This window comes from Canis lupus, chromosome 4, assembly GCF_048164855.1.
Source record: "Canis lupus baileyi chromosome 4, mCanLup2.hap1, whole genome shotgun sequence".
NCBI lineage: Eukaryota > Metazoa > Chordata > Mammalia > Carnivora > Canidae > Canis > Canis lupus.
The window spans coordinates 1,480,942-1,499,934 of NC_132841.1; the positions used below are offsets into that span (position 1 = coordinate 1,480,942).

An 18,993-nucleotide genomic window follows, 5' to 3' on the forward strand; every position below is an offset into this window, starting at 1 on the left:
GACAAAACAAACTGCTAACCATGTATTCTGATTCAGATTTACCCTGGTACTTACTTCCATTCACACTGTGAATAAAACACAGAAAAGAATATAACAAGCCCACAGGTTAGTCTGGGTGTATCCCAGCCAGGCCCTTATCTTTCAACCTGAGACGCTCTCTTTATATGTAATATTATGTGTGCAAAACCATTAGAATATGAACCTTCCACTTCTCTTTCTTTTAAAAAAAAAAAAGTCTTTTTTTTTTTTTTTTTTTTTTAAAGAGAGAGTCAGAGAGCAAGAGAGTGAGCACGAGCAGGGGGTGGGGCAGAGGAATAGGGAGAAGCAGATGCCCTATGTGGGGCTCTGTCCCAGGACCCCGGGATCACGCCCTGAGCTGAAGGCAGATGCTCAACTGCTGAGTCGCCCGGGTGCCCTGGCCCTTCACTTTTCTTGATTGTCTTCTCTCACTAGTACATTTGGAAGGAGTCCACAGTCCTAACTTTGCAAAGCCCACTGGGACCATATCTCAAACAGGGGACGCTACTGGCGCGGGTGGTCGGACACGGTACTTCAGATCAGAACCGGAGCACACCAACCAGGGGTCTGGATACTGCAAGAAGGGATACATAAAATCACCTCTGTGGCTGGCTATGGTCTCTATACCTTGCTCACTAGAAGTGAAGCTAGTTTTCAGGAATGCCTCAGGCGAAAGCTAATGATTGTCATTTGAGTCAAAAAGAGGATAAACACACCCAACACCTGTGTGAGAAGGTATGGGAAGCAGGATCTCCTTAGAGCAGTTCTGCTTTGACCAGATTTTAGTATTAAGAAAAGTGGGCTAACGAGGTCAGTAGCTATTCTAGAAGCGTAGCCATGGAGTGAATATCAGTGTAGAACACACAGGAGGTGTTTTTTTTTCCTTCCCAGAACAGCAGGTGGAAATTTGGGGAAAAATAACCGGAGAGCAAACAAACCAGTGAGCCAGCCCATAAACCCTGAAACTGCTCACCTCTGAGACCGAGCTACCCTGTCGGCTGGTGCACTTTATGTTTGAATTGCTCGTCTGTCTAACACTCCCAGGAAGGGATGGTGTCGTACGTCTGGCACATTGCTGACATTCAACAAACAATATTAATCCTTATCATATGACTTAATTGAAGGTCTGCGCAGGAAGCTGAGAGACAAGGTTTCATCTGTCCTCCCTGCCCGGAAGGGACAATTCTGCTTATTTGGACAACTGTATGTACCCTGGAGATGGACAGCCGCTCAGCTCTTCTCCTCTAGCTTCTCTCTATGTCCCTGGGTACAAACATGTGACTCTATGGATATGTGACTTCTAGCTCTATTTCCTTCTTCAGGACTGCATACAAATGCCTATTCTTTCCCTCTTCAGATAATAAACACCTTGTGTGCAAAGACTGTGCCATTTACACATTTAGAACCTTCCCAGGAGCATGGAGAGTGGGCCTCAATCCTATTCAGCTTCTAGGACTGAGGAAAAATTTAAGAACAGGAGCACCACAAGGGCCTCCCAAATTAAACTCACATGGCAGTAAAAACAAGAATCCCCAGGGGCACCTGACTGGCTCAATCAGTAGAGCACATGACTCTTGACCTTGGGGCTGTGAGCTCGAGCCCCAAATTGGGTGTAGAGATTACTGAAAAAAAAAATCTTAAAAAAAAAAGCAATGATCCCCAAATGACCTGTTCTAAACAGATGATAATGTTCACAAGTGCCTCCTGAGTGCCCCCTCCCTTTGTGGACTCTCCCTTTGCAGCTGCCTGAAACCTCTGGCACCTGAGGAGTCCAACGCTGAGCGTCCATTGATGAGTATTTGCTAAACACCCTCAGAAAATCAGGCACAGAGATTTTTAGATGCAGCCCCTGCTTACAGGAATTCACAATCTGGGCACATGAAGAGACAATACCTAATAAGAAGCAATAACTCCTGGCTCAGTGATTGAGTGTCTGCCTTTGGCTCAGGCTGTGATCTCGGGGTCCTGGGATCGAGTCCCACATCGGGCTCCCCACAGGGAGTCTGCTTCTCCCTTTGCCGTGTCTCTGCCTCTCTGGGTCTCTCATAAATGACTAAATAAAATCTTAAAAAAAAAAAAAAAAAAGAAGCAATAGCCCTGTAACAGCAGGCACCGAGCTCTGGAGCTGGAGGAAGCCCCTGGGCGCAGGCCTGCCCAGGTGTGGGGAGTGGGGCTCCAGGGTGGCCAGGCCCTGGCGACTCTGTCCGTGGATGAGCCTGCATCCCTGGGGGAGTAGGGGGGGCATCCACAGGCTCACCTCGTTGAGGGAAGAGCAGGCCTGGAGGTCCAGTGGACCCAGTGTCCTCACCTGAGTGCTTGATCCCCCTGCCACAGGCTTATGGGTCTGTGTGACTGCGTTATTCTTTCCAGATAGTGAGGTCAGAGGGGGAAGTGGGAAGGCAGTGTCGGCTCCTTCCCTGCTGGCCTCCTGTCATTGCTGTAGGACAGACTTGCCACCATGTCCCTTGAGCCTAAGCCCTGTTTGTATCAGGTTGTGTCACACTTGGTTGACAGTCTGTGAGAGGGACATTTTGTGGCTGCTTTTAGTACACGCTGCTGGAGTTGGGGTACATTGCACTCATACGTGCCCCCACCACTGACCAGCAGCTACACAGGTGGGGCTCCCTATCACCCTGCTGTGCTGGGGTCTTGCCCCAGTGTGCAGCCAAATCTGTGGGACAGGTGGGCTTCCTCCCTGCCTCATTCTCTGTGGCTCACCCTGGTCTGTGTAAATGCAAGATGCATGCAGCAGGCTCCTCTGGTGTGCATGCGAAGGGATGCTCACAGCCAAGAGTAATGTGCCCCCATCCCCTCTGGGAACCGGGGTCTTCAGCAGTTCCACAGGCAAGCAAAGGCTGCTTAGCAGAGGAGCCACAGGCAGGACTGTAGACACGGCTACAAGAACACACCGTATTTCTCTGGGATGCTCTTAGGTCCCATGGCATGAAGTCCCAGATGGTGTGTGACTTCCAGCATGTCTTGAAAATGCCCTACTCCTAGAGGGCATACTCCCATTCCTTACCTTCCAATTCAGTTTTCAACAATGCAGAACACATTTATATGCCCATTGAGTCTGCCTGTATGGCTCTGCTGTCCTCAGCACAATCTACATTTAAAAACCATCCTCTCCAGGGCTGGTGTTGGGGAAAAGGCAAGATATTTATTCATCTTATAACTCTATTTTGACTGGAATGAAACAATGTCCCTCCATACTGTGGGTGCCTGCTTGAGGCTTTGGGCTAGAAAAGATCTCTGTGCAAACACTTCTCTGTGCAAACACTCCTGCTCTGAGGTTGGCAGAGAGGGAGGCTACGGGCGGCAGCCCACGGCTCCAGAGTCCCAGAATGCAGGTTTGAGTGTGGGTTTACCACACACTAGCTGTGTGGCCTGTGGCAAAGTGTTCTTCATGGATATTTGTCCATTCTCCCTACATAAAATAGGCTTAGCAATATCTACTTTATTGGATGACTGTTGAGTTCTGGTAGCATGGTATATACAAAACCCCAAGTAAAAGTTCATTAATCCCAGATGATTAATAATGCTTTTTTAAGTAGGATCCACACCCAGTGTGCAGACCAATGTGGGGCTTGAACTCACGACCTTGAGATCAAGACCTGAACTGAGATCAAGAGTCAGGCACTTAACTGATGGAGCCACTGATATTTACTAGGTGCCCCTGATATTTATTATTCATCCCATATCTAGTCCAGTGAATTTCTTTGCCCATAGTGATTAATAATATTTGTTGAATGGATGAAGACATATGCTGCTTGCTTTTCTTTCTTTTCTTTTCTTTCTTTCTTTCTTTCTTCCTCTCTCTCTTTCTCTTTCTTTCTCTCTCTCTTTCTCTTTCTTTCTTTCTTTCTCTCTCTCTCTTTCTCTTTCTTTCTTTCTTTCTTTCTTTCTTTCTTTCTTTCTTTCTTTCTTCTTTCTTTCTTTCTTTCTTTCTTTCTTTCTTTCTTTCTTTCTTTCTTTCTTTCTTTCTTTCTTTCTTTCTTTCTTTCTTTCTTTCTTTCTTTCTTTCTTTCTTTCTTTCTTTCTTCCTTCCTTCCTTCCTTCCTTCCTTCCTTCCTTCCTTCCTTCCTTCCTTCCTTCCTTCCTTCCTGTTCAGGATCCTATTCAATGGCAACTGTAAAGAAGTCACCTAATATTTCCTGGCTTAGTATGCGATTGCATTTTTTTCTGAATTTTTGTCTTTCCGTTCATGTCCACCACCACAATCCTAGTTCACAGAGGTATTTATTTATTTATTTATTTATTTTTTTAAAACGTTTTTTTTTTTTAAATTTTTTTTTCCAATTTTCATGTATTTATGATAGAGAGAGAGAGAGAGGCAGAGACATAGGCAGAGGGAGAAGCAGGCTCCATGCACCGGGATGCCCGATGTGGGATTCGATCCCAGATCTCCAGGATTGCGCCCTGGGCCAAAGGCAGGTGCCAAACCGCTGCGCCACCCAGGGATCCCTCACAGAGGTATTTAAAACAGAGTTTTAGTATTCTTTAAAACCACAGACTATACAGACAGAGTGCTTGGTGAATCCAGGCTCCGCCCTGCCTGGCCATGACTCTGGGCAAGCTTTTCATCAACCCCAGTATCAATTTCTCCCATCTGTAAAATGGGGACAATGGCAAAGCCCCCTCATACGGTTGTTGCCAGGATTAAATCTGGCCCTTCACGGAACATGCTAGAATAGCATCTGGCATATGGGAAGTGCCCTAGCTAGCCTTACTTGCAGGTGTCCCTATTGTGTGCACCAGGCTCCGCTCCAGGTAGGGGTCTACAGGGCCGAACCTGCCTGAGTTTCTGTGCTCAAGGAGCTGATGTGCTAGACTTTTTCCTTTAAACCTATTTTCTCAGCTGGTAATGGGTTAAAGCCCTTAATAGAACATTTTTGATCATGTCTCTTCTCTAATAAAAAGCCTCTGATGGTTTCCCATTGTCTGCCAAATAAAACACAGCTCCTGTCAAGCTTGGAGCCCAATGCCCTATGCAATGCTGCCCTAGGCTTTCTGCCTTTGATTCTTGCGCTGCTCATTCTGGTGAAACCTGAATTCCTGTTACCCTTTGAACATCCTCCCCTCCCATACCTACTAGCCCCGACCCTGCTCCTGTGTTCCCATCATAAGCAACACCCACACTGTTCTTCTCTGGCCTCACCCCTCCTGTACACGGGGCATCCTTTTAGCTGCTTGGACTACATCAGCTGCTCAGTGAGATTCCTGCCATACCCCTTGCTCTTTCTCTGTTTTCTCCTTTCTTCCTTCATTTGCATTTTATTCATTTATTTTTTGAGAATAAAAAATAAATACTGTGTTCAGATGCTTCAGAATTTAAGAGCTCCAAATGAAAATGCTTCCCTGACATCTTCATCCCTCACTCAGTGTTCTGCCCCACAGACATCCAATGCTTTCTGTGTCCCATGATTCCTTTTAGAGGATGTTTTATGCATATATAAATTTATAAATTCTTTTCTTCTTGTCATACAAATGGGAGCATGCTGTACACAAACAGGAATTTACTGCAGATATTGGTCTCCATCCTGCTTTTGCTCACTTGATGTACCCCAGAGAATTAGTCCATGTCCATTCCCAAGGAGCATCCTCTTTCCCTTTATGGCAGCATTAGACTCCATGGATGGATCATGGTGGATGGATGGATACTTGGATGGATGATAGCTTAGTCAACTGGCCGCCACTTAGGTTTTTTTCTGTTTTTACTATTCCACACAATGCTGCAGTCTACAGAATTCTTCACTTACGTAACATGTGTAACTGGTATGTGTAAATATTACCAGTAGTGGATCTGATGGTGGAAAGATATGTGCATGTGTGTTTGTGACAGAGACTGTCACAGTCTCCATTGGAGAAGACATATCACTTTGCACTCCCATCAGCAACATGAGAGAGTGCCAGCCCGTAATGTGTCACAACGCTTGCTAGTTTTCTCCAATCTGTAGGTAAAAAATAAGATCCTGGACAGCTTAATTTGCACGTGAGTCTATCTTTTGAGAATGATGGAGAATCATCTGATAAAATATTTGTATTCCGAGTTTCACGTTTGATTGCAGCAAGTTCAGGACAATTTTATGGACTGAGGGGACAGTGACCATCCTTGTCTTATTCCTGATTCGAACTGAAATGTGTCTGGTTTTTTTTCCTTAGGGTCGGTGCTAGTTTTGGAGGTAAGATCTATGCAGAAGATCTTATCATTTTTCTCCTTAGGTATCTTAGTGTGTTGAATTGTAAGAATTGGTTCCATTATGGCAAACCATCCTTCTCTTCCTGGAATAAGCAAGACTTGGTCATGGGCCATTTCCTCCTAATCCTAACTGCTACTGTGTCCTGGCTGCTGCCATCATATGAAAGCTTGGTTCATCACTTTTCTTTCCTTATTTTTTTAAAAAAGATTTTATTTATTTATTCATGAGAGACATACAGAGAGAGGCAGAGACACAGGTGGAGGGAGAAGGAGGCTCCCGGGAGATCCATGCAGTACTTGATCAGGACTCTGGGATTACGACCTGAGCAGAAAGCGGATGCTCAACCGTTGAGCCACACAGGTGCCCCTATTACTTTTCAAACATAATATTGCTTGGTGTTTTTTGTCCTTTGGTGAGCTTTCTAACATCAATGTACTTACTGGTTTTGTTAGGTTGCCCCACCCTCCCTGCCAATCCCACACAATGTTGTGAAGCCATTTTAACAGCAGCAGGTGATCTGTTGTTAAAGAGTTTGCTAAAATTCCCCTTGGAAACTGTCTAGATCCAGTGCTCTTCCTGGTCCCATTTTAAGGACCTAGCCTCCAGTGGTTCCATCGGCCACCCTGGCTGCTACACTTCCCCTGGGTGACACCAAGGAGCTGAAGTAAGGTGCTTTGTAGTGAGCTTCTGGCCGGTGAGGTCACCCACACTGCAAAGTGACTGGGGACCTGACACACTGAGCTCTTGGCAGTTCTGCCATCTGAGCAGCCCACACAGAAGGAAAAGAAAGTGTTCTGGGCTGCTCAGGGTCTCGCAAAATGATGGCTGTGTCACTGCAGGAACAATCATAGCCCGAATAAAGACCAGCCATCATCCCCATGCTTTCAGAGGATGGCAGAACAAGCCATTGTGCCTTCAGAGCAACCAGGTCTGAGCTTATGTCCCACATGTCTCTTCCTTGCAATAATATTCAGAACCTTAGTGATATGAGAAGATATGGCTTAGCCACAAAGAGTGCAGTTTTTGGAGTAGAATAGGCCTGGGTTTGAGCTCTGGCCCCATCTCTGTCAGCCTCCTGCCACCCACGCCAAGACTCCCAACCAGCCTGGAAGGTTCCTCAAGGCAAAAACGCTTCCTGATGTCCTGAGGCTCAAAGACATTTATGATGAAAATAAATGGACTCTGTCATCTTGTATCCACTTTATTAATCCAAAGATTAGGGGCATTTTTCCAGAAATCTCTTTTTTTCCACAAGCTTTTCATTTAGAATTATAAGGCTGAAGATAAATTGGAAAACTGCTGTGATTGTCTCTGTAAAGTGTCTATGAAGTTCAGTGGAATAGGTGCTGTGACCTATAAAGGCAAATGGAAAGAAGCTGCGTGAACTTGAGCTGCGCTTGGGCAGCTCAGCCTCCGAGCATCTCCTTTTGCTTTTTGTTCTACGATGTTGTACGAGAGTTTTAGTCATATTTATTTTCACAACCTGTTAATAGGCAATAACAGGCCACTTATAGAAAGCAAATTAATAACTCTCGAAACCTAAATTTTAATTATTTGCCTACATGTTTAAACATACCCTACCTGAAAATCTCTACTCTAAGTGCTATTTTAAAAATGTTAATCCTTAGTTACTTTTTCAGATTCTACCATCCTCTTGGGACTCGGCGAAGAAAACAAAGTAAAAATAATAATGTCATTGGCATCGTCATTCACGATTTCCCTAGTCTACTATCACTACACGAATGAACATTGTGTTTTTCTTTGATGTAATCTGTAAGTGAGGTCAAAGGGACGATGGTCATCCAAGAAGTGATGCTGCAGAGGTTTCAACTTTCTGATACAACTTCCTTTTTTTATTTATTTTTTATTTTATTATTTTTTTTAAAGATTTTCTTTTCTTTTTTTTTTTAAGATTTTTATTTATTTATTCACGAGAGACACACACACACACACAGAGAGGCAGAGACACAGGCAGAGGGACAAACAGGCTCCATGCAGGGAGCCTGACATGGGACTTGATCCTGGGTCTCCAGGATCATGCCCTGGGCTGCAGGCAGTGCTAAACCGCTGAGCCACCGGGGCTGCCCCAACTTCCTTTTTTAATACCTAGATTTCTCACGTAAGAGGGAAATACACTAGCCTAAGAGTTGTGTTTTCTCAAAGTCAGAATAATTACTGAGAAACTTAGAAAACATCCTCTTGTCTTTATATCCACTGTAATACTCACAAAATTGAGAGAGAATTCCATGGGTTCTAGAAGGCTTTGCATTCTCTGATTTTGCAGCCTTTGTTCAGACAACTAGTCCTGCGTGAACTGAGGGGCTGGGTCTGCAGCAAGTTGTGCCATCCCCTACTGGAAACCAGGGACAGAGGCTCAGGTCCTGCAAACTGTTCTGGATCTTTCTGATAGCTCTAGCATGGGCTCCACAGACAGTCTCAGAGAGAGGCCTGTATTAGAGAATTTAGTTTCCCATCTGCAAAATTGCCTCTCTCCAGAAACCATTCTTGTTTTTCTACTAAAACATTTTATTTCTCCTTCTTCTCCTTCTCCTTCTTCTTCTTCTAAGATTTTACTTATTTATTCATGAGAGACACACAGAGGGAGGCAGAGACACAGGCAAAGAGAGAAGCAGGCTCCCTGCGGGGAGCCCAAGGCAGGACTTGATCCCAGGACCTCAGGGGATCACGACTTGAGCCAAACGCAGACATTCAACCACTGAACCACCCAGGTGCCCCTATGTTTTTTTATGATTTGATCAGCTTAATCAATTACTAAAATCACTAGAATCAAGAAGGCTGGAACAAGAAAACACAATGAAATACTGGGTTGGGGGATCTTGATATGAGTTTCCCAGGGACATTTCTAACGTCCTCAGAGATGTGCTTTCTGGCAGCCTCTGAAAAGCAGACTACGAAGTCCATATTGCCTTGAACCCGTGACTCAGCATCTGCCACCCTCCCTGCCCTATTTGGTCCTGGGGAGAGTCTTGAGTACCTGAGTGGCCCTGCTAGTTTCCCCTGCCTCATCTGGGGCCCTTCTCTGCATGATCCCTGCTTTTTAGCTGTGGCCACCGTGGTGGCCACAGTAAGTTTGGGCTGTTTCCCCTGACCTGGACCCATCTGGCTGCCCACTCTTGCTGAGGCATACACAGCCATTCCTTAAATGTCATCTCCATCATCACTTCCTCTGGAAGTCCCTCCTGATCTCCCATTTGCCTCAGCCTCCCCTGCAGACCCCATTATTCCCAAATGCAAGGGTATTTCTCTAATTGTGACTTTGCTTATGTGGTTACTGGACCACAAGTTCCCTTTAGAAGCTCTGCAGCCTCTTTACAGCACGCAGCATTCCTAGGGCCCGGCTGAGGGATGAACTCATGGAATACACCTGGGAGAATATAAACTGGATGCTATTAATAACGGACATTAATGACAAGAAGAAAAAATCCTCCTAAATCGTAGTCATCATTCTCTCACCAAGTGACTTTTGAGACATTGGGGGCTGCATTTCTTTGGTCTTTAATTTTCTCACCCTGTGAGTATGGACAGTAATAATAGAGTTCAAAGGATATTATAAAAACAAAATCATGGGTATGACTGTAACCAGTCAGGATTAATAAAGGATATTTGAAATGCTTCAGAATTCTTTGATAAACTCTACTACTCACGTGTTTGATGCCAGAAATTTGAGCTGCATGGACTAGTTTCTCAATTCCACCCTATCAGTTGCTATCTGCATAATTAGAAATAATGGTCAATCATATTTGCAATAATTTATAGTTTAAAAGGCCTGTATACTTTTGATTCTGTGCTTGCTGTTAAATGCAGAAATGTAGGTATTCATACATTTTATTTATAATAATGTTTTTGTATAGTGCTTTATAATTTACAATGGGCTTTCATAGACATTATTAGGGTCCCATTTCACAGCTGAGATAACAGGCTCTCGTTGATGTGATTAGGTGAGTTGCCCAAGGTCATAAGCCTAGGAAACAGAGGTGATACTTAGGTGGACATCTTTTGGCTTGAGTCTCAGACTCAGCTCTTGGAGCATCCCCACCACCTGCCAGCTCCTAGGCAGTTTTCTTCTCCTTGTGACTACAAATATTAGAAAAAGTGAACTTCCTTTTCAACTGCTGAGTGTCAGATTCTTTGGTCTGCATATTTCAGCCTTAGTGAGTTTGAGGTTGGGTTTTAGAGTGTCCCGAAGCTCTTTTTTTTCTTTTTTTGAAGTAGGCTCCATGCCCAGCATGGAGCCCAATGCAGGACTTGAACTCATGACCCTGGGATGAAGACCTGAGCTGAGATCAAGAATTAATGCTACCTAGGTGCCCTCCTGAAGCTTCTTTTAGTGCCCACTTGTGGTCAGGGTGATTTTGGCCAGATGCCACCAACAATATAATCACAAGCACTTCAGCTCCTACTACTGTATTATATATGTGCCTACTCTCTTTCAGATGCTGTCCTGGGTCTTTTTCACCCATTATAGATCATTTTTAACAATAATCCTACAAAATAGGTGTTACTGTATCCATTTTATAGTAAAGCAATGGATTTGCCCAAGGTCTTCTGCTTGATGCTAGCAAGAAGAAAATCAAGGCTGTCTGGGTTTAATTTCTTCCTAATATTTCCCCCACCTCTTTAATTCATACAGGAGGATCCAAGTACAGAAGAGAAAGAGTGGTACTACACAGCGTGAGTCTGCCTTACACATCATCATGGCCACACCACTTTTCTGGGTGTTAGTAACCCAGCCATGTCTGGTGGTAAATAATTTCATGCTAACCTCTGACATTAGGTACATAATCAGCTCCTTTTTGCTTGCTCAGAACTTAATTGGACATTTCCAAACAATTAGTAGTTTGTTGCAATGTCCCTGCCAATGGTGAACCTCATATTTCTAACTACTCTAAATGGGCTGTGATAGATGGAACAAGCAAATCTCCAAGTCACATCAAATACTAAAGAAAGAGTAAACTAGATGTGTTCTCACTCTCAAGATTATAGGTATGAGAATTAGAGGTGCAGATTTTTCCTGTAGCAGATTAAAGGAGTGGCTGCATTTGAGGTAGAGTCTCCTCTTCTTACGATCCCCCTACCCTCTTCTTCCCACTCCTGGGGGGAGGACTTGAAAGGGCAAGGAGAAACAGGAGGGACTCCCACTAAGGAGTGGACAGGACTCCACCTCACTTCCTCAGCTGACCCTTAGCTGTGCTTCCCAATGTCCCATCCCTTCTGCTCTTTCTTTTTCCTCATGATGTAGGCATACTTCTTGCTTCTTGTTTACTGTTTGTTTTCTGTTCTAAGGATGGTAAGCTCCAAAAGGAAGATCCTTTCCCCATCATTTTCTTTTTGTTTGTTTGTTTGTAAATTGTTATTATAAAACTCTTAGAACAGCTTCTGGCATATGACAAGCACAATGCATATTTGTTGAAAGTATGAATGAACAAATGAATATGTGAATAGAATAGAACTTCTTTTAGGTTTATGTAGGAACAAAACCCTAAAAGGACTTCTGGTCTACCTTAAGAACAGAATCCTCATTCTTGATGAACTAAAAGCAATGAAGTGATTGTTCTACATTTGGCATATTCTGGAATGACAGAGAGGGTAGGAGAAACAATTCTCGTATCTTTTGGGTATTCTTTCTTTTTTAAAAAGATTTTATATGTTTATTTTGATAGAAGGAATGGTGGGAGAGGTAGAGGGAGAAAGAGAGAGAGAGAGAGAGAGAGAGAGAAATAGACTCCCCACTGAGCAGGAAGCCGGATATAAGACTCAGTCCCAGAACCTGGAGATCATGACCTGAGCCAAAGGTAGGTGCTTAACTGACTGAGGCACCCAAGTGCTCCTCTTTTGGTTATTCAGTGGAAGATTAACTAATGGTGAATAAGTTATGTTCTTATAACATTTCAATAACATTATGTTCTTTTCTATGCTTGTTCTCTCTGGTTTTCCATCCTAACTCACATTTATCATTTGTGAAGTACTGTTCTAAAAACTTTACATGTAATGATAGTATACCTATTTTGAGATTAAATGATTATATATATATATATGCATGTGTATATATATGTAAAGTACTTAATATAATACCTGACACATGGCATGTACTATACACATATTATCTAGTACTCATTCAATCATTCTTTATTAAAAATGATATGAGGCCAAGAGGACTTTGAAAAGATGCTCAATCTCATTCATTATTAGGACAATGAAATCAAAACTACAAATAGATGCCACTTCATGGCTACTGAGTTAGGCATAATAAAAAAATAAAAAGGAAAATAACAAGTATCGACAAGGATATGAAGAAATTAAAACATTCATCTACTTGGTGGAAATATGAAATTGTGCAGTCGCTTTGGAAAACAGTGTGGCACTTCTCCAAATGGCTAAACATAGAGTTCCCATATGACCCAGGAATTCCACACCTAGGTTCAAGAGAAATGAAAACATATTTCCACACAAAAACTTGTACACAAACGTTCTTAGCAGCATTATTTATATAGTCAAAAGGCAGAAACAACCCAAATGTCCATCAGCTGATGAATGCATAGACAAAATGTGGTATTTCCATGTAATAGATTATTATTCAGCCAGAAAAAGTAATGGCATACACCTGGTACAATGTGGATGAACTCCCAAATCATGCTAATCAAAAGAAACAAGAAACAAAATAGCACATGTTGTGTAATTCCACTTATATAAAATGTCTAGAATAAATAAGTCCATAGAGATAGAAATCAGACAGGTGGTAGCTAGGGGCTGTAGGTAGGAGGGGATGGGGAGTAACTGCTCTATGTGTATGGAGTTTGCTGTTGGGGTGATGACAATATCTTGCAACAAGACAGAGGTGAGTTACCAATGCTGTGAATGTCCTAAACGTCACTTAATTAAAATGGTTTGTGGTATTATGTTATATAAATTTTACCTCCATTTAAAAAAAATTGCCCTGACTGTAGAAAGCAAGTATGATTACTATCTCTGTTTTTATAAATGAAACTTCTCAGACACAGGAAGGTCAAGTAACTCATTGGGGGTTTCACAGGTAGTTGATAGAAGAGCCAAAATAGAAATCTAGGTGGCCCGATTTCAGAACACATACTCAAACAACTATACATTAATGGTCCTATTATTATTGCTTTCTGCTACTTTTTGATTTGACAAATGACAATAAAAGCTCAGAGCCAGCTCTAAAGGGGTAAGTGTGGAGAAGGAAAAAGATCCAAAATATACTTAGAATGCATTCATGTGTGTGATTAAAGAACAATACTACCTGGTTATGCAATATTGTGAAATCACAATGCCAGTTTGTGAGAGCTCTTGAAAATTGGTCAAGGATTTTAACTGTTGGTGCTTCCTGGTTGTCTAATAAAATGACCAGTGTATCATTCAGTGAATGAATTTGAAGTCACCTTGCTCTTTGGCAACCAAGAAGAGTTATGATGGAGGCAGTGTGAACTATATAATTTCTACCTTATATTTATAGTCTTATTTCCAAGAGATAAGCAACTTTAATTAACATCTGTATCACGAAAACTGCCTACTTTTCCAGAGGGACCACACAGATAATATAGCCCAAGCAAGTTCAGATCATGTTACATAACATATAAGACTTTAGATAGATAGCAATAGTAGCAAAGCATAATTAAAGACCCCAGGTAACTTAACAAACCCTTTGTCAGCTGATAAATTATTTCACCCCTTCTATCCGATGGTGGTTTCTCATCTCTTATGCTTACCTGGCTGCCTCCCAGGTCTGGTCATGGTCCTAGACAAAGTAAACAAAAGCACTTCAAGTCCAATTACTTAAAGCGAGCCTCTGGCAGTGCTAAATAATTAGAATAATTTAAAAATTATATAAAGAAATAAAAACACTAGTTCAGCTTCCAGGCACCCAGACTGTAATTCTGAAAATCTTTTGGAATTAGAAGAAAAATTTTAGAGAGATGCTTTATTTTTATCTTGATTTTTTTATTATGTGCACACACATAGTTTTCTTGATTATTAAATATTTTTGACCTTTGAAAGCTAAAAATCTTACCACCTCATTTTTAGGGAACACACCAATATTTTCTCTGTTTGCTAGGCTATCATCACGAATCAACTTGGGAAAGGCATCTTCGTTGTCATATACTAAATAGGAGGGTTGCTGGTTCCAAATGGAAATGTCAAAAACATTATTTTGGCTTTCTGTGTAAGATGTGTGTTGAGACATGATAATTTTCCTAATAAATACTGGGGTTGTTAACTAAAAGTTATGCATCTGTTATTGGCTTTAGCAACTTGCTTGTGTCCCATACTTGCCACTCACTCATCTCTACCCGTGCAGTTTCTATCTGAATCTTAAGTCCTTAAAACAGCCTCCTATGAAATCGTCTGTTTTAAAAACACTCTTGAATGCTATTTTGTCTTCTGGAAGCTTTCCCCAGTCAAGTTTCCACCACCAAGAATACAAATACTGGCCATTTCCACTTTTAATCAATGTGCTAAGGAGATTATGCCCAGCTGAGGGTTTGCTTAAAATTTTCTATTGATATGAGTTGTACCCCTGTCTTCATGAAACCTCATTCAACTGTCAACTCTTCCAAGGAGCTTTTACTTATCCAGCTAATGGCTTCCCTTCCTCCCCTTCCCTCTCTCCCTCCCTCTCTTCCTCTCTTCTCCCATTCTTATATCCATAAAGGTTTATCGAGTACCATCTATGTTTCAGACACTGCGAGGCACTCTATCAAGTACCACTGCCTTTCATGATTTGCAATACTCTGGCTGTCATCTGTCTTTGCTAGTAGTGATTTTACACCACCCATATGGCTGTAAGCACTTTGGTTCAAGAACTTTAACTGATTCATGGTTGCATACACAAGTCAGTACACTGTAGGGGAAAGGAGAGAGATGGGGACACAGAGTTAGGACAATTAGTATCAGGCTCCAGGGAGTTGTAGATGAAGTCAAAAAAGAGAAGGGAGAATACTGAATCTTTGCCAAAGCCAGACCAACTAGACTAAAATTCTGAGTAGCTTATGATATTTAAGATCACCCCAAATGATCCATTCTTGGAAACTGTTATGTAACAATTAGTTACGTTGGTATGTTTGCTGAAATATATAGGGGAACATATACTGATGTCTGCAACTTGGAAATGCAACAAATAAATACGATGACTTGTTGGATTGATAGATGTAGATATGTACTATAGCAAGTATTGCACAACTCCGATGATTGATTCTAAGAGGTTGGTTTGGGGATGCTCACTGTAAAATTCTTTGTTTTTTAGTATTGAAAAAGTTTTATATTCATTGTTGAAGAAAAGTTAGTTATGATGGAAAAAGAGATAAATCTTATTTTACCCACTGATCAATCTACAAACAGACAGGCTTATCTGTAAATAAAGCCCTTGCATGTGTGTGTGTGTGTGTGTGTGTGTGTGTGTGCACATATGTGTGTTGTGAATCTGTAAAAGGTCCATGGGTTAGTAAACCTATTAATGTTAACTAGGTTCACAGAACATATTGGTATATTAAGCTCATGTGCATTCATCTAATTTATTGTCTGCGTTGTCTATGTACAGTGAAGAAAATTCTTGTCTAATGGAGGGAGTGTTCTGGAAATAGTAATTCATCTGAAGTGTACATAAAAATGTTTGATGTAAAACGAGTTATGTGGTTTCTGAATGGATTTCACAGTGAAGGTGCTAATCAAAACAGGCCAACTTCAAGCCTAAAAACCTCTCTGTCATTTTTTTATTCACATGCTAAGAAATGTTTTGGGAATATTTGAGGACTCATGATCATTTTGACCATTTCAAAGTCATTATTGAAAGGTAAAGATTTATCCAAGGGATCCTCGTTTATGTTCAAGTAGGCCTTCCTAAAGTAACTGCTGGCGAGGTGGAATATGCTAGAGTGTCTGAAACACTTAATGCATCTAGATCAATAAAATATATTTCAATTTGCAAAGTCAAGATTGAAGGACATTACCAGAAATAACTGCATAATGAGACGGTTAAATCATTGTAGACTATGAATTAAGTGACATCCAATACACAGTGAAAGAAGATACCTGACAAAAACTAGGAAATGGCTTTTACTCTTGAATTTGAGCAATGCAATTTATAAAATGGAGCAATTAACTTTAAAGTGCCTTCCACTTATCTGAATTCTTTTGAGTCATCAGTGTTAAGCTTTAAAAGAGTGAGGGGAACATGGTAGAGCTTAGTAAATTTTCCCCATAAAAATATTTCTGAAATCTCTAATAACCTTAGCAATTGAGAATGAACAGACTGGTAAAAACTTCGGAATTACATTTCTTCCTTGGGAATAATAATGGCAGAGAGCCCATGTTTCATGAAGGATATGAATCCTTAGGCATGAAAGACAAGGCAACAAACAGGTGGTTTGGAGAGTATTTAGCCTTTTTCATTATGAACTCAGGTGGCATATGAGTCATATTTTCTGTAAATCACCTAGAGGCAAAATCGAGCCCATAAAAGTTGAGCACTTTGGTATTTGCTTTTTTTTTTTTTTTTTTTAACGTGTCCAGCAGAAGCTTTTACACATCAGGCAAAGAACAAATGTAAGCTTAAATGCCTATGAGCTCAATATATCTTGATAAATTCCCTCATTACAGGGATATGGCCACCATGGCAGATGGTGTTTTTTAATGCTTTTAAACCACAGAGATGTCAGAGATGGTTTAATAAGAAACCAGATGACTTTAACAGACAAGAGTCTTCACATGAAATTATTATTTCTTTAGCTTCTTTACATTTGGACCCATAAGCTATAACCAAGGATTTTCCAGGTGCTATCAACAAAGAGATTCACACATGGAATAAAATGTGCTCTCGAGGATAACCAGGGAACAATCCACTTAAGCTTTTGTAAATCACTGACTGTTCAGTTCACACATGCATGCATTTCAAATGATCAGTCAAGTGTGTATTACTGGCCAATTCTGTACCCAGTGCTATGGTGAAATGTAGGAGAAGTAAAAAGCACACAGCATGGCCTTTCAAGAGCTTCTAATCTGGCTGGAAACAATTAGTGAGTGACAAAAGATCCAATATAAAGGAGTATTAATTATGGAAGCATAGACTATAGAAATGAATTATTATTGAGACACAGAAATACATAGAATTGATACAGTATTTGCTTTAAGCTCTCTTCACAGTTATCAAGTTACTGCTAACCTTTGTTAAGTTACAGCTTCTCACCCCTGGGAGAGTCAAAAGCTCATGGAAGAAAGAGATTCACTTGGCTCAATTAAATTCAATATACTTATTAAATAACTTACATAGGAAATATAATTGTTTCCCTTGTCATGCTTCCCTTTTGAGGAATATCTCTAGTCTTACATAAATGAGAGAAAAAGCAGGAATCATGGAATTTAATTTTTGAATCATCTTTGTAGGTCTATCATTGTTTTGGCTCTATTTTTTTTAAAGATTTTATTTATTTATGAGAGAGAGAGAGAGCGAGAGAGAGAGAGAGAGAGGCATAGACACAGACAGAGGGAGAAGCAGGCTCCATTCCATGCAGGGAGCCCAATGTGGGACTCGATCCCTGGTCTCCAGGACCACACCCTGGGCTGAAGGCGGCCCTAAACCGCTGAGCCACTAGGGCTGCCCTTGGTTCTATCTTTGATGTCAATTGGAAAGGAACAGCATGTGAATGATTTTAAGTTTGCTAATTTACTCTTATATAACTACATTTCAAAATATTCACAATACATAGCTGGCTCTCAATGCATATCTGTCCTACATCCCTCCTAATAATTATTTGCAAATATGATAACCTTGTAAGATGACTTCTGAAGTTGCATAGAACAACCCAAAGTAACTTCCATTATAAAAATCCTTCGAACTATATTTTACAATAGAGGTCACTTTTTCACTGCTCCTTATTTAAAAACAAATAGCAAAAGCCTAAGGAATCCAGTTATAAAATGGGCAGAGGATCTGAATAAGCACTTTTCCAAAGAAGCATATAGATACACAAATAGGTATATAAAAAGGTGCTCAACATCACTCATCATCAGGAAATACAAATCAAAACCACAATGAGACATCATCTCACACTGTTAGAATGGCTAGTATAAAACAGACAGGAAATCACATAGGTTGGTGAAGATGTGGAGAAGAGGGAATGCTTGTGCACTATTGGTCCGAATGTAAATTGGTGTAGTCACTACAGAAAATTCCATATAGGGCCTTAAAAAGTTAGAAATACCTTATGATCCAGTAAGCCCCCTACTGGGTATTTATCTGAAGGGAAGGAAAGCACTGATTTGACAAGATATACATGCTCATATACATGTATATGACATGTATACATATACAAGTAATTCATAGCAGCATTACTTAAAATAGCCAAGCCATGGGAGCCACTTGAGTGTCTGCTGATGGATGAATGGATAAAGAAAGTGGGGTGTATGATTTCACTTATATGTGGAATCTTAAAAAAAAAAAAGCAACAACAAAAAGACAAGCTCATAGATACAGAGAATGGTCTGGTGATTGATGGGTAAGATAGGTGAAGGGGTCAAAAGGTACAAACTTCCAGTTATAAAATGAGTAAGTCATGGGATGTAATATACAGTATGGTGACTATAGTTAACAATACTGTATCGTATATTTAAAAGTTTCTAAGACGATAGATCTTAAAAGTTTTTGTCATGGGGGGTGGTGTCTGGCTGGCTCAGTTGGAGAGGCATGTGACTCTTGATCTTGGGGTCCTGAGTTCAAACCCCATGTTGGGTGCAGAGATTACTT

The 18,993-nt window shown here is 41.1% G+C and overlaps 1 protein-coding gene across 13 annotated transcripts in view; it reads right to left on the reverse strand.

Moving 5' to 3' along the window:
• Positions 1-18,993, reverse strand: part of LOC140631715 (transient receptor potential cation channel subfamily V member 3-like) — a 541,542-nt gene that overhangs the window by 82,481 nt on the left and 440,068 nt on the right. For 9 of the 13 annotated variants that reach the window (XR_012029200.1, XM_072822929.1, XM_072822926.1 and 6 more), the window contains one exon: positions 13,964-13,992. Coding sequence is in view for 8 of the 13 variants with exons in the window: in XM_072822922.1 (XP_072679023.1) it covers positions 13,964-13,992 (29 nt within the window). In the remaining 5 variants the exon portion in view is untranslated. Of the gene's footprint in view, positions 1-12,339; positions 12,653-13,963; positions 13,993-18,993 lie in introns of those variants that run through there. The other 4 variants (XR_012029206.1, XR_012029205.1, XR_012029203.1 and 1 more) reach the window with 1 other exon arrangement.